At 39.3% G+C, this 15,584-nt stretch overlaps 1 protein-coding gene across 2 annotated transcripts in view; it reads left to right on the top strand.

Moving 5' to 3' along the window:
* The window catches only part of BAG4 (BAG cochaperone 4), a 34,565-nt gene that overhangs the window by 9,421 nt on the left and 9,560 nt on the right, over nt 1-15,584 (top strand). Inside the window, exon 2 of one of the 2 annotated variants that reach the window (XM_082608518.1) lies at nt 7,988-8,095. The exons of the other annotated variant lie outside the window; for it this stretch is intronic. Within the exon in view, the coding sequence (XP_082464644.1) occupies nt 7,988-8,095 (108 nt within the window). The remainder of the gene's footprint in view (nt 1-7,987; nt 8,096-15,584) is intronic. 2 annotated transcript variants of the gene reach the window in all.

Genomic DNA, 15,584 nt, shown 5'->3' with positions numbered 1-15,584 from the left:
CCGAAGGAGGTTCTCAAAAACTGTGGAGGGTGTCGTGAAAGGCATTTGGGAGATCAGTAGGTTCACTGCAGATACAGACCAGGCTGCAGGCCAGCCAGTTTGCTGGAGAGAACTAGGGAAAGAGATCACTGGGAGGGGCCCTCTGGGGTCGGAACACATCTCAAACACTGACTTTGGGAGGTGTCCCTTCCAAGGAACCCAGATTTGGTTGGATCAGTTTGTAGAGCAATTTATGTCCCAAGTAAACAGTAAAGAAATTAGCTGGAAATTTGTGGAGCTTTAACAGCTAGGTGTGGTCAAGGAAAGATAGACATATATATACATATATGTAATACATATATGTATATATACTCATTAAAGAAATTAAAAAGCTGCATTAGAAAATATTCACTTAATGCAAAGCAGTAAAGGAAGAATAGAGGAACAAAACCAAATATGAGATATAGAAAACAAAAAAATAAAATGGCAGATATAAATCCAACTATATCAATAGTAACATCAAGTGTGAATAGATTAAACAATCTAATCAAAGACAGAGATTGTCAGACTGGATTGAAAAAAAGAAGATGCAACTATATGCTGTGTGAGATAATGGGAAAAAATATATATATTGGTCTCTGCCCCAGGTTCTTGGTGTAGAGCTCCTGAAACCCTTGTAAATTCCTAAGTCATAAGAGCACTAGGAGCATCTTTTGTTCTAGTATTTGGTGTGTGAACCTGGTTCCTGACACAGGGCTCCTATATCCATTGGAGTTTCCTGGGTGACAGGAGTGTCTTTTATACTAACAAGGCAACTCTAGGTGTTTTCATGGATGGCTCCTGGATAGGGCTGGTCACCAGAAAGACCAACTCATGATTAGAAGCTTGGAATTTTCAGCCTCATTCCCCATTCTTTAGAGACTGGAGAGGGGTTGATCATGCCTACATGAGGAAGCCTCCATAAAAATCCCAATAGCAGGGCTTCCCTGGTGGCGCAGTGGTTGAGAGTCCGCCTGCCGATGCAGGGGACACGGGTTACTGCCCCGGCCCGGGAAGATCCCACATGACGCGGAGCGGCTGGGCCCATGAGCCATGGCCCCTGAGCCTGCGCGTCCGGAACCTGTGCTCCGCAATGGGAGAGGCCACAGCAGTGAGAGGCCCGTATACCTCAAAAAAAAAAAAAAGAATCCCAATAGTATGGGGTTCAGAGAGCTTCCAGGTTGGTGAACACATTCACATATTGGGAGGGTGACACAGCTAACTCCAAAGGAACAGAAGCTCTTGTGCTCAGGACCCTCCCAGACCTTGCCCCATGTATCTATTCATCTGCCTGTTCATCTGTATCCTTTACCATATCGTTTAATAAATTGGTAAACTTAAGTATTTCCCTGAGCTCTTTGAGCTGTACTAGCAAATAAATCCAAGAGGGAGGAGATCATGGGAACCTCCGATCTGTAGCCGAGTCAGACATAAGTTGTGGGTAACCTGGGGACCTACTACTTGCAATTGGCATCTGAAGTAAGGGGGGGGTAGTCTCATGGGACTGAGCCCCTAACTCGTGGAATCTAATGCTATCTCCAGATAGAAAGTGTCAGAATTAAGTTGAATTGTGGAACACCTAGCTGGTGTTGCAGAATTGCTTGGTGTGGGGGAACCCCCCCCCACATCTGGTATCAGAAGTGTTCTGAGTGTGGTAACAGTGTGAGGATAAAGGAGAAACGTAGGAGTAGGAGGTTTTTCCTTCTCAGCTGTCTACAGGAGACATACTTCAGATTTAAAGACACAAATGGCTTGAAAGTAAAAAGATGGAAAAAGAAATATCATGCAAACTGTATCTATAGGAAGGCTGGAGTGGCTATGCTAATATCAGACAAAATAAACTTTAAAACAAAAAATATTACTAGGGGGCTTCCCTGGTGGCGCAGTGGTTGAGAGTCCACCTGCCGATGCAGGGGACACGGGTTTGTGCCCCGGTCCGGGAAGATCCCACATGCCACGGAGTGGCTGGGCCCATGAGCCATGGCCGCTGAGCCTACGCGTCCGGAGCCTGTGCTCCACAACGGGAGAGGCCACAGCAGTGAGAGAGGCCCGCGTACCGCAAAAAAAAAAAAAAAAAAAAAAAATATATATATATATATATATATATATATTACTAGGGATAAAGAGGGACATGATGAAAAGGTCAATCCATCAGGAAGATATAACAATTATAAATATATATGTACCTAACAACAAAATACACAAAGGAAAAGCTTACTGAAATAAAAGGAGAAATAGACAATTCAATAATAATAGAGACTTCTGTACCCCACTTTCAGTAATGGATGGAACAACTGGACCTAAGATCAACAAGGAAATAGAAGATGTAAACAACACCATAAACCAACTAGACCTACCAGACATCTATAGAACACTCTGTTCATCAACAGAATATACATTCTTCTCAAGTGCACATGGAACATTCTGCAGGATAAACTATATACTAGCCATAAAACAAACATTAATAAATATAAAAGGATAGAAATATACAGAGTATGTTCTCCAACTATAATGTAATGAAATTAGAAATTAATAGCAGGAAAAACTTTGGGAAACTCATAAATATGTCAAAATTAAATAAAACAGTCCTAAAAAACCCAGCAAGTCGAGGAATAAATCAAAAGGGAAATAAAAAAATACTTTGAGATGAATGAAAATGAAGACATAACATACCAAAACTTATGAGATGCAGCTAAAGTAGTAGTGCTTAGAGGGAAATTTATAGTCATAAGTGCCAGTATTGAGAAAGAAGAATGATCTCAAATCAAGAACCTAATCTTCCATCTCAAGACACTGGAAAAAATGAGCCAACCAAACCGAAAGCAAGCAGGAGGAAGAAAATAATGAAAATAAGGGTGGAAATGAGTTAATAAAGAATAGAAAAACCATAGATGAAATCATTGCAACTAAAGGCTGGTTCTTTGAAAAGATCAACAAAATTGATGAACCTTTAGCTAGATTGAACCAGAAAAAAAAGAGAGAAGACTCAGATTACTAGAATCAGAAACGAAAGAGGGGACATTACTACTGATCTTACAGAAATAAAAAAGGATTATAATGGAATATTATGACTAATTGTATGCCAATAAATTAGGTACCTTAGATGAAGTGGACAATTCCTAGAAAGATACAAACTACCAAAACTAACTCAAGAAGAAATAGGAAATCTGAATGGATCTAACCAAATATTTAAAGAACTGACACCTATTCTTCACAAACTCTTCTAAAAACAGAAGAGGAGAGAATACTTCTAAACTCATTCTGTGAAGCCATTTTTACCCTGAGAGGAAAACTAGGCAAACACATCACAAGAAAAGAAAATATAGACCAATATCTCTTATGAATATGGATGTGCAAAAATCTGCAAAAAAAGCCTAGTGAACTGAATCCAGCAATGTATAAAAAGAATTATGTACCATGACCTAATAGGATTTATTCCAGGAATGCACGGTTGGTTTAATATCTGAAAATCAATGAATGTAATACACCATATCATTCAAATAAAAAACAAAACCACTATGATTACCTCAATAGATGTTGAAAAAGCATTTGGCAAAATCCAAAACGTTTTCATGAAAAACACTCTAGGAGTTCAAGGAAATTTCCTCAACCTGATAAAAGACATCTGTGAAACACCCACAGCCAACCTCATATTTAATGATGAAAGACTGGATGCTTTCCCTTAAGATCAGGAACAAGACAAGGACATCTGCTCTTGCCACTTCTATTCAGTATTGTACTGAAGGTTCTAACGAGGGCAACCGGGCAAGAAAAAGAAATTAAAAGGCATACATAACCTATATGTCTACATGGAATAGAATTGAGAGTGTCTATGGTCAGCTGATTTTTCTAAAATTTATTTATTTTACTTATATTTATTTTTGGCTGCATTGGGTCTTTGTTGCTGTGCATGGGCTTTCTCTAGTTGTGGTGCATGGGGGGCTACTCTTCGTTGCGGTGCACAGGCTTCTTATCGCAGTGGCTTCTCTTGTTGCGGAGCATGGGCTCTAGGCGTATGGGCTTCAGTCGTTGTGACTCACGGGCTCTAGACCACAGGCTTAGTAGTTGTGGCACATGGGCTTAGTTGCTCCATGGCATGTGGGATCTTCCCAGACCAGGGCTCGAACCCCTGTCCCCTGCATTGGCAGGCAGATTCTTAACCACTGCACCACGAGGGAAGCCCATCAATTGATTTTTGACAAGGATGCTAAGACCATTCAATGGAGGGAAAAGTCTATGGCACAACATGACAACTGGATAGCCACATACAAAGAATAAAGTTGGACCCTTACACCATATGTAAAAATTAACTCAAGGGACTTCCCTGGTGGTCCAGTTGTTAAGAATCCATCTTGCAATGCAGTGGATGCCAGTTCGATCCCTGGTCAGGGAACTAAGATTCCACATGCCGTGGGGCAACTGAGCCTGCGTGCCACAACTAGAGAGCCCGAGTGCCACAACTACAGAGCCCATGCGCTCTGGAGCCCGTGCACCACAACTAGAGAGGAGTCTGTGTGCCACAACTAGAGATAAGCCCATGCGCCACAACGAGGAGCCGGCGTACCACAGGGAAAGATCCCACGTGCCGCAGCTAAGACCCGATGCAGCCAAAAAATAAATAATATTAAAAAAGTTAACTCAAAATAGGTCATAGACCTAAATGTAAGAACTAAAACTATAAAACTCTTAGAAGAAAACATAGGGATAAATCTTCATTTCTTTGGATTTGGCAATGGTTTCCTAGATAAGACGCCAAAAGCACAACCAACAGAATAAAAAATAGACAAATTGGACTTCGTCAAAATTAAGAACTTTTATAATTCAAGGGACACGATCAAGAAAGTGAAAAGGAAGAAAATGCTTGCAAATCAGCTATCAGAAAAGGGACTTGTATCTAGAATATATAAAGAGCCCTTAAGACTGAACAACAAAAATATAAACAACCCAATTTAAAAATGGACAAAACATCTGAATAGACAGTTCTCTAAAGAAGGTGTGCAAATGGCCAATGAGCACATGAAGAAATGCTCAACATCATTGGTCCTCAGGGAACTGCAAATAAAAATCACAGTGAGATATGACTTCACACACACTAGGATGACTATAAAAACAAAACCACAGAAAAAAACAGGTATTGGTGAGGAGATGGAGAAACTAGAACCCTTATACTTAGCTGATGGGAATATAAAATGGTGCAGCTTCTTTGGAAAACAAATACCAGTTTTTAAAATTGTTAGAGTTAACTGTATGACCCAGCAATTCCGCTTCTAGGTATATAGCCAAGAGAACTGAAAACATATGTCCACATAAAATGTTATTCGTGAATGTTTATAGCATCATTATTCATAATAGCCAAAAAATGGCAACAATCCAAATGCCCAGAATGGATAAGCAAAATGTGATATTTGTATACAGTGGAATATTTTTTGGCTACAAAAAGGAATGAAGTGCTGATACATGCTACAACATAGTTGAACCTCAAAAACATGCTAAGTGAAAGAAGCCAGTTACCAGATATCATATATTATATGATTCCATTTATATGAAATACCCAGAGTAGGCAAATCTGTAGAGACAGAAAGTAGGTTAGTGGTGGTGTAGGGCTGTGGGAATGGCAGATAGGAGGGTATAGCTAAAGGGAACAGTGTTTCTTTTTCAGGTTTTGAAATGTTCTAAAATTGGTTGTGGTGATGATCACACATATCTCTATGGATATACTAAAAATCATTGACTCTGACAATTTAAAATGAGCGAATTGTATGGTAGTGAATTATATCTCAATAAAGCTGTTAATACAGATAGTAATATCAATATTATGACTAATAGTTCCCTAATGGATGCAGTTTAGGTTTCTTTGCAGTTCATCTGGTCTTTAGAATATATTCCACTAAGTGTGTACAGTCAAAGTAAGATGATTTAAAAGTCATTAGAAATAATTCTTTTTTCTGTATGGTTATGTTACCAATTTGATGTTTAGTTATCATCGGTTGGTTTTTCCTGTAGTAAAAAACAACTCCAAGAGTTGCAGCTTACAACAATGAATATTTATTTCTTGCTTTTGTTCTGTGGTGTCACAGCAAGGGCTCATCTCCAGGTTCTGGGTTGGGTTCAAGTTTGTTCATGTGTTTTGTTCTGGGACTCAGGCTGAAATGACAGCTCCTGTATGGGATATTCTAGTCCATGGTGGAGGGCAGGAGTGCAAATGGGTTCCTAGAATTTGCATTAATTCCTAAATCCTTTGTTTAAAACTGGCATGCTGTCACTTACCCATATTTGTTTGTTTTGCATACAAGGTTAAATTACATTTTTAAAATATGTGAATTTACACCTGTTCCTCCAATTCGATTCATATTAAGTATAATATGAGATAAAATTATCAGTTGAAAAATGAGGGGTAGGATAAGAGGATACTGGAGATTTGAGGGGACAAGAAGGTGAAATAGTTGTTCTGTGAGTGGGATGAACATACTGAGGAAGTGTAGTGTAGTTGCTAGGCAGTGCTGAGTGTCTGCTTGTGTGAAACCAGAGAGCTTGCATTTCCCTCCACCGATATTTAGGTGAAGTACAGATGTGGAATCAGTGGATCATTGGGTTTAAACTGGGTTAGGTTTTTGCAGGTGAGAACATCCGAGGGAAAGAGTGGTAAGGGATTTAAGGTGTTGAGAAGCTGAGTAAGGAAGGAGTGCGGACAGGGTGGGTGGAGAGGTAGTACAAATGTGTGGGGTGCTTCGGAGGATCGGTAGGAAAGGACAGAAACCAAGGAAGTTCTAGGGATTTAGGTGTTAGTTCCCCACTGCTGGAGTGAGTCAGCTTCAACTCTGGTCTTTTCACCTTTTTAATTAAGATTCAAATTCTTGGTAGAGAGAAATCAATTAATTAGTCAAATACCACTTAACGGGGGAAGGGGAGGATTAGTCAGGGGAATTTGCCTGATTGAGAAATTTGGTTGTTAGGATCTGAAGTTGCTAGTCTCTAAATTGCTCTAGTTGCTGTATTATGTAAGGGAGATGTTACTTGCCTGGCTTGTATAATGTCATGTGGAATAATTGCATGCTTTGAAAACAAAGTATTATGAAACTGGTAAGTAGTGCAGTTAAGCTCAGATGGTGATAAATTAAATTCTCAGAGACTGCAACTGCCAGTGATTTTCTTTGTGAAACCATATTTGAAGATTTGAAGATCCTCTTTAAGCTTAAAATTAAACTATAAAGCTCAAAGCAAAATAACTCAACTTATGGGATGACAAATGCATATATTAAAACAGCCTGAAAAGTTTTGAGTTGATCTAGTTTCTTATCAGAGTGTATTGGCTTATTGAAAATGATGACACTGACTTTTTGAGGTGAAGTAAAAGCTGTAGAGATTAATGCCATAGCTAGATTTTCTCCTTGGAGTGGTAATTATTCTACGTAATTCCTGATCCTGAGTTAGTTGTGGGCTGCCAGCAGAAACCTTAGCCATAGCAGAAAGTAGAGGAATATGAAAAAACTAGGGTGTGGCCAGGCAAAGAAGTTGAGTATTGAAGGTGTATGCATTTGAAGTAAAGTTTAGTAGTAAAATATTACTTCAAGTTTCAAAGTTGTTGAGATAGGTAAGTATTATACTACTCTTCTTAACAATGGCAAAGAACTACAATTGTGCTGCACTAATTAAATTAGTGATGGGTTAGTGACTGGAGAGGGATAAACGAATTGAATGTCTCTGGTTTTGCTAATTAACTTGACATAGTAGATATATCATTTGTTATAATTGGCATAATGCACAAGAATAGTTAATATTTGCTTTGTTCTAGGGCAAGTGATTGACCATGTATCTGCATCAATTTTAATAATGAGTGATTTTAGAGTGGGGTTCCATTGCTTTTTGTCTATTGCCTATTTTTTTCGATACTTATACCTACCTCTATCAACTTTTCAGAATGATGTAAGGATGTTAGTAAAAGTGAATCTATTTTCCTTTTTGTCCTTAGGAGCAGCCACCATATCCTAGCTACAATTCCAACTATTGGAATTCTCCTGCCCGACCTCGGGCTCCTTACCCAAGTACATATCCTGTAAGACCGGAAATGCAAGGCCAGGTAGGGTCTAAAATTGACAGACGTTCTGCATTTTTTCTTAATGAATCGATTTATTTTCAGAACCTGTGGAGATTTCATAGTGAAGGTGTGTGGGCTTTTGTTATATAATGCACTCTATCTTAATCATTTTAATGTTTTTAGCTCAGAGATAAGGAAATATCTAGGCAGATACTACCTATAGCAAAGGTAGCTTGATGCATGATAGATTATTTCTCAGGACCTGGAAACAACAAACGCAAAATGTACTTATTTCTAAAAATTTGACCTTTTATGGAGCTATAATTGACATATAACATTATATTAGTTTCAGGTGTACAGTGTAAAGGTTCAATATTTATATACTTTCCAAAATGATCGCCACAGAAGTCTAGTTAACATCTGTCACCATACAGTTACAAAGTTTTGTTTTCTTGTGATGAAAACTTTTAAGATATACTCTTAGTAATTTTCAAATATTACAGTACAATATGTTAGCTATAGTTACCAGGCTCTACATCACATCCAACGATTTACTTATTTTATAGCTGGAAATTTGTACCTTTTGACCCCCTTTACCCGTTCCTGCACCCCAGCCCACTGCTCCACCTCTGGCAACCACCAGTCTGTTTTCTGTATCTATGAGTTGGCTTTTTTTGTTTTTTTAGATTCCACATATAAATGAGATCTTATGGTATTTGTCTGTGTCTGACATTTCATTTAGCATAATGCCCTCAAGGTCCATCCATGTTGTCCCAATGGCAAGATTTCCTTCTCTTTTATGGTTGAATAATACTCCATTGTGTATATATATATATATATCACATTATCTTCATCCATTCATCCAGTGATGGACACTTAGGGTGTTTCCATGTCTTGGCTGTTGTAAAATAGTGCCGCAGTGAACATGGGGTGCAGATACCTTTTCGAGTTAGTGTTTTTGTTTCCTGTGAATATATTCCCAGAAGTGGAATTGCTGGATCATATGGTAATTCTGTTTTTAGTTTTTTGAGGCACCTCCATACTGTTTTTCACAGTAGCTGTACCAGTTTCCATTCCCATCAACAGTACACAAGGGTTTCCTTTTCTCAACATTCTCATCCAATACTTATTTCTTGTCTTTTTGAGAATAGCCATTCTAACCGGTGTGGTCGTATCTCACTGTGGTTTTGATTTGCACTTCCTGATGATTAGTGATGTTGAACACCTTTTCACGTACCCACTGGCCATCTTGTATGTCTTTGGGAAAATGTCTATTCAGATCCTCTGCCCATGTTTTAAATCAGACTGTTTGATTTTTTGCTATTGAGTTGTATGAGTTCTTTATATATTAACTCCTTACCTTATCAGATATATGATTTGCAAGTATTTTCTTCCATTCAGTAGGTTGCCTTTATTTTTTTAATTTTTTAAATTTACTTATTTATTTAATTTTTTTGGCTGCGTTGGGTCTTCGTTGCTGCATGCGGACTTTCTCTACTTGCGGCGAGCGAGGGCTACTCTTCGTTGCAGTGTGTGGGCTACTCTTTGTTGCGGTGCACAGGCTTCTCATTGCGGTGGCTTCTCCAGGCGCGTGGGCTCAGTAGTTGTGGCTCACAGGCTCTAGAGCACAGGCTTGGTAGTTGTGGCGCACGGGCTTAGTTGCTCTGTGGCATGTGGGATCTTCCCGGACCAGGGCTCGAACCCGTGTCCCCTGCATTGGCAGGTGGATTCTTAACCATTGCGCCACCAGGGAAGCCCTGCCTTTCTTTTCGTTGATGGTTTCCTTTGCTGTGTAGAAGCTTTTTAGTTTGATGTAATCCCACTTTTTAATTTTGCTTTTGTTTTGTTGCCTTTGCTTTTGTTGTTAAAAATTTTGACTTCTTATGACAAATATTAACTTTAAAATATTTCAAGCATTCTGAAAGAGTACAGAAAATACGTACATCTTTTTTTTATCTAGCTCCTAGCTTTGTCAGTTTTTAAGTTTCAGATTTTTAAAAAGAAGTAAAATAAGTACAGTTGAAGCCCCATATAACACTTCTTTCCATTTCTTAAAGTTATATTAATTGTCTCATATGTGTTTTTATGCTTTTACTACTTGTATATGCATTTTTATAGTACTATTTAACATGATTTTAAACTTGATATGAGTGGTTTCATACTAGCATTCTCCTGCAGCTTGCTTTTCTTTAACTCAACATTGTTTTTCTTTTCTATTGTACAACATATGAGACAAGCATTTCCCTAGTGTATGGAATTGGTGGGTTTGGTTACGTACATCTTTATTTAATATAGCCAAATTACTTTTCACAATGGTTGCCAATGAGGAAATGAACTTTTCAGTTTCAGCACAAAAGGCAGCTGGGATTTTCATTGGGATTGCATGTAGATCAATTTGGAGAGTAGCAGGCATTACTTTTACAGTTAATGTAAGAGGAAGACAGAACCCAAAGTCATGAGTCACAGTTTTTCTCAGCAATGTTAATTTGTCTGATTTCATCAATTGTTCCTATTGATAAAGATTATTTTGGGGGACTTCCCTGGTGGAGCAGTGGTTAAGAATCCACCTGCCAATGCAGGGACACATGTTCGAGCCCTGGTCCGGGAAGATCCCACATGCCACAGAGCAACTAAGCCCATGTGCCACAACTACTGAGCCTGCGCTCTAGAGCCCGTGAGCCACAACTACTGAGCCCACGCGCCACAACTACTGAAGCCCATGCTCCTAGAGCCCATGCTCCGCAACAACAGAAGCCACCGCAATGGGAAGCCTGCACACTGCAACGAAGAGTAGCCCCTGCCAGCCTCAACTAGAAAAAAGCCCACACGCAGCAACAAAGACCCAACGCAGCCAAAAAAAAAAGGGAGTCAACATATTAAAAAAAAAAAAAAGATTATTTTTGGAGATGACATTCCCCCCTTAGATAAAGGCATTTATTACATGTATATATTACCTATATTCAAGAAAGATTCACTTTTAATTTAGTGATGACTTTTTGAAAGCAACAGCAATAATCTGAGAGAGCTTTTAGATACAAAAATTGTTGGATTCTAAACCCAAAGGTATCTAGACATATGCTTGTATGGGATTAGCACACGTGTATTTTCTGGTGAAGCATCACATGGGGATTATACATTTATCTTCTGACCAAAACAGACTCCTGTAGTAGTATGTAGATATGACTGGTTTCCTTTTTAAAAAACTGAATGGTTTCACTCCTTTGCCTTCTATCTGCCGCCTCATGTTAGCTTTGCCACATGATCACTCTTCTCTTACAAACCGGGAGTGCGTAATTTCATGCACTTTCCCCCTGGTAATGTGGAATTTATATCCGTTTCTTCAGAATCGATGAATGTTGGGAGGGCCCCTGAGCAGTCCCCAAAGCTGATTAGCCTGTTGTGTTCAGGTGCAGTCTGTGTGCTATGCAGGAACAGGGGACAGTCTTTGAAATACAGCTTTCCTCATTTTCAGCTAATAGTAAGGGTTGTTGAGGAGCGGGTCGGACGGTCTGTGGAGCAGGTTTAGGCAGCATGAAGTAAACCAGCTCAGAACAGAAGATTTGGGCTCACCAGACTGTTGATGAAACTCATGAGGTATTTTCTGAGTTCTTCAAACTAAGATTGCTTCTTATTTGCTTTTAACGCCTTCATTTGCATCAAGGACTGCATCTTCTGAAGCCCCAGAAGTGTTTTCTTTCTCTTTGACCTCTGTATCAGGGCTTTGAAACTGGGCCAAGAACTCCTTTATTTTCTTTGCTATGCTGCCAGGCTACTCTTCAGAAGACTTAAAAACTTTGAACGTTTCTGAACTATGATCATAAGCTCATCCTTCGTCAATGTCTGTAGCAACTGCAAGGCTAACATATGTTCTTCCGACGCTGATCATTTGTAAACATGCATGTTGTAGCTCTGATCCATTGACCCAGTGGGTACTTGGGAAAAGCATGATAAATACACAGCTTCTCTAGTAATGATTGTGGTGGGGTGTTTTTGTTTAAAATCCTCTCATTGGTCATGAATGCAACTTGTTCTTCTAAAGCTTCTTTTCCATGTTTCTAAAGCTGCTTTTCCACGTATCTAAAGGATGGAAGACGGATGTTTTCACATTGATTTTCTGATAAAGAAGATACTTCTCTTGGGTTCTGGGAGATTACAGTATAGAACACTGAGTGCCTGGGAATAGAAATGCTCTAAGAAGCAAAACTGAAGTCCTCTTATAATGTTCTGAATTGAGAAGTCATGATACAAAAGGACTCTCATCAGAACCTGTAACACCTTTTCATTTCATTTAAAGGGGACCTGGGTTGTAAAATACAGCTTATTAAGTACTGTGGTTTGGAGCTCCTGTGAGACAAAAATTGGAATAGTTCTATAAGGAGAGATACTGCATGAGGAAGTAACCAGTGGATGATAATAGATTTGGCAGTTCCAGAAATGAGTATGAGTAGAAACTCAAGTTGATGTCGACTGCTGATAATTAGGAAGTCTTGGAGTACTTTTGTGGTGAAGCCTTCCATGTTTTTCAAGATAAGCACAGCAGGAAGAATTGTGGTGTTGCTAATGGAAAAAAAGTTTTTTTTCCCACTTGGATTGGGTCTGTTTGCTGTTTGATATTCATGTACCAAATGGAAAGGGAATCCGTTGAACAAGTGTATCACTTTCTGAGTGAGAGACCCGATCAGTTTTCTCCTCTTTGGATTCTACATCTATAAACAGTCCGTCAATTGTAAAACCAACTTTTGGAAGAAGTATTACCTCCTGGATAATCTTTAGCTTGCAATGAGAATCATATCATGTGACAAGATTTTGACTTTTGAATGCTAAGTCATACTTACATTTACCTCTAGAGCAAGAGTAGCACTTGGGATATTTTTTGAGTTTTAAGAGCTCCAGTCTCTTGATTTCTTCTGGAATTCAGAGTGAGACTTCTACAGAAATTCAATGACTATCAAAGATTTTGTTTAATTCTTCTTGCAGTTGCTCAGTTTCAGATTTTCTGTTGCCATGTCAGCTGACAAGTTTGAAATCACAGCTTGCTATCCTTAGATACAAGTTTCCCTTCATGAAAATTGTCTACTTGGACATAGATGGAAGTAGCTATGGTACAAGCAGCCCACCAGTTTCTAGACATACTTGGGATTTCATGACTTTTTTTTTTTTTTTTTTTGGCTGCACCTCACTGCATGCTGGATCTTAGTTCCCCGACCAGGGATCGAACCCGTCATGACTTTTTTTTTTTTTTTTTTTTTTTTTTTTTTTTTTGCGGTACGCGGGCCTCTCACTGTTGTGGCCTCTCCCGTTGCGGAGCACAGGCTCCGGACGCGCAGGCTCAGCGGCCATGGCCCACGGGCCCAGCCGCTCCGCGGCATGTGGGATCCTCCCGGACCGGGGCACGAACCTGTGTCCCCTGCATCGGCAGGCGGACTCTCAACCACTGCGCCACCAGGGAAGCCCCGAGACCTTTTTTTTAATAGTGAGGAAAGTTTCAAACATAATCCAAAGTAACGAGAATAGTGCAGTCATCTCCCATGGACCCATTGCTCAGCTTCAACAAGTATCAATACGTGGCCATCATGTTTCATTTCTATATCCTTAGAGTATTTTGAAGCAAATTACAGACATCATGTTACGTCTCTTGTCAATACTTAAACAGGTATCTTTAAGATATAAGGAAGTTTTAAAGACATTACCACAATGCCATTATTAAAACTTAAAGGAAAAAAAACCCAAATAATTCTTTAATATCATTAGATGTCTGGTCAGTTCTAACAGTGAGTTTTTTTAAATTAATTAATTAATTTTATTATTTATTATTTATTTTTTTGGCTGTGTTGGGTCTTCATTGCTGTGCGCGGGCTTTCTCTAGTTGTGGCAAGTGCAGGCTACTCTTCGTTAAGATGCGTGGGCTTCTCTTGTTGCGGAGCACAGGCTCTAGGCACGTGGGCTTCAGTAGTTGTGGCACGAGGGCTCAGTAGTTGTGGCTTGCGGGCTCTAGAGCACAGGCCCTGTAGTTGTGGCGCATGGGCTTAGTTGCTCCGCGGCATGTGGGATATTCCTGGACCAGGGCTCAAACCCGTGTCCCCTGCATTGGCAGGCGGATTCTTAACCACTGCGCCACCAGGGAAGTCCCTAACAGTGAGTTTTTAAGACAGAATAAAATTTCCTCAATGAGTAGCCCATAGTCTACTTAATCATTCCATCAGTACAGGACGGTTAGGTTGTTTACAATTCTGCGTGATGGTGAATCATGCTGTGATGAACAAATTCATGCCTATGATTTTTTCTCTAGTCGAATAATTTCCTTAGGAAGGATTTCTAGAATTTGAATAACAGTACAAAAAGTCACATGATTTTTTTTAAATCAAGTCTTCAGCTGTATATGTTGCATAAGGGATTGTTTGGTTAGGCACAGCAGCCTGTAGGCACAAGACTTGATTAGCCTCACAGTGGCTGCTCGAGGAATGCCTGGCTGGATTTTCCCTCACCCCTGTCCCTGCATGGAATTCTTTGGCCATGTGGTGATAGTAGCCTGTCTTTTATCCTCTTGCCATAAAACTGTGGCTAAGAATTTATTTTCCACAGAATTATGCCCTCCTTCCCACTTCAATCTATCCCTCTTTTTGTTGTGGTAGATTTGGAATCAAATTTAAATTTCATTTTCTTCAGTCATTAACAACTGTAGAAGATATCAGAATTCTTTTTTTTTTAAATTGAGGTATAATTGACATATAATGTTAGTTTCAGATGTACAGCGTAATGATTCCATATTTGTATACACTGTGAAATGATCACCATGGTAAGTCTAGTTAATATCACAAGATTCTTTTCTTATTCTTCTACCTAAAATGGGAAAGATTGTCTAGTTTTAGAAGGATGGGTCCGGGAAAACTTGATTCTGTTTTTACCATTTTAACAAGGTAAAGTAGAAATTAATAGAAAATGTTAAGGTAATCATTTAGAGTTTAGCTTTAATCTTGTTTGGATTACTAAACTGAGGATTCTGGGTGTCAGTAATAGTCTGGATAGGTGATGTAAAACTGCAGTAAGCAATATATGAGGAATTTGTCTCTGCTGTTATCATTTGGGGAAGCAGGGTAGGATAGTATCAATACAAAGCACATAGGCTTGGAGTCAGATCTGGGTTCGTTTCCTGACCTTGCCACATTAATACTAACAACAATTTGTATTATAAAAATTGCAAATCATTGAGCATACTACGTGCCAGACACTATACTAAGCGTTTTATATATGTCATCTCATTAATTTTTACAATAACCCTGCAAGATATGTTTATGATTTCCATTTTCCTGCTGGAGAAACTAAAGCTCAGACAGGGTAAACACAAAGCCAGTGGCAGGGCTAGGTCTTTCTCTGTGGTCTTTTTTTCTTTCTGTTGTACTATGGTTACTTTCTTCTTTCTCTCGCCATTCTCCCAGGTTTCCCGGAACACCCTCTTCAGTTTGTGGGGACAAGTTCCCTGCCGTTAGGTGCAATTGTTAGGTGCACTTATGGAAATGGCTGAGAAGCACTA

The sequence above is a fragment of the Mesoplodon mirus genome, assembly GCF_964341445.2.
Source record: "Mesoplodon mirus genome assembly, chromosome: 20".
In the NCBI taxonomy this organism is placed as follows: Eukaryota; Metazoa; Chordata; class Mammalia; order Artiodactyla; family Ziphiidae; genus Mesoplodon; species Mesoplodon mirus.
Note: the sequence above shows the minus strand (reverse complement) of the source record. Positions and strands in the feature narration are given on the sequence as shown.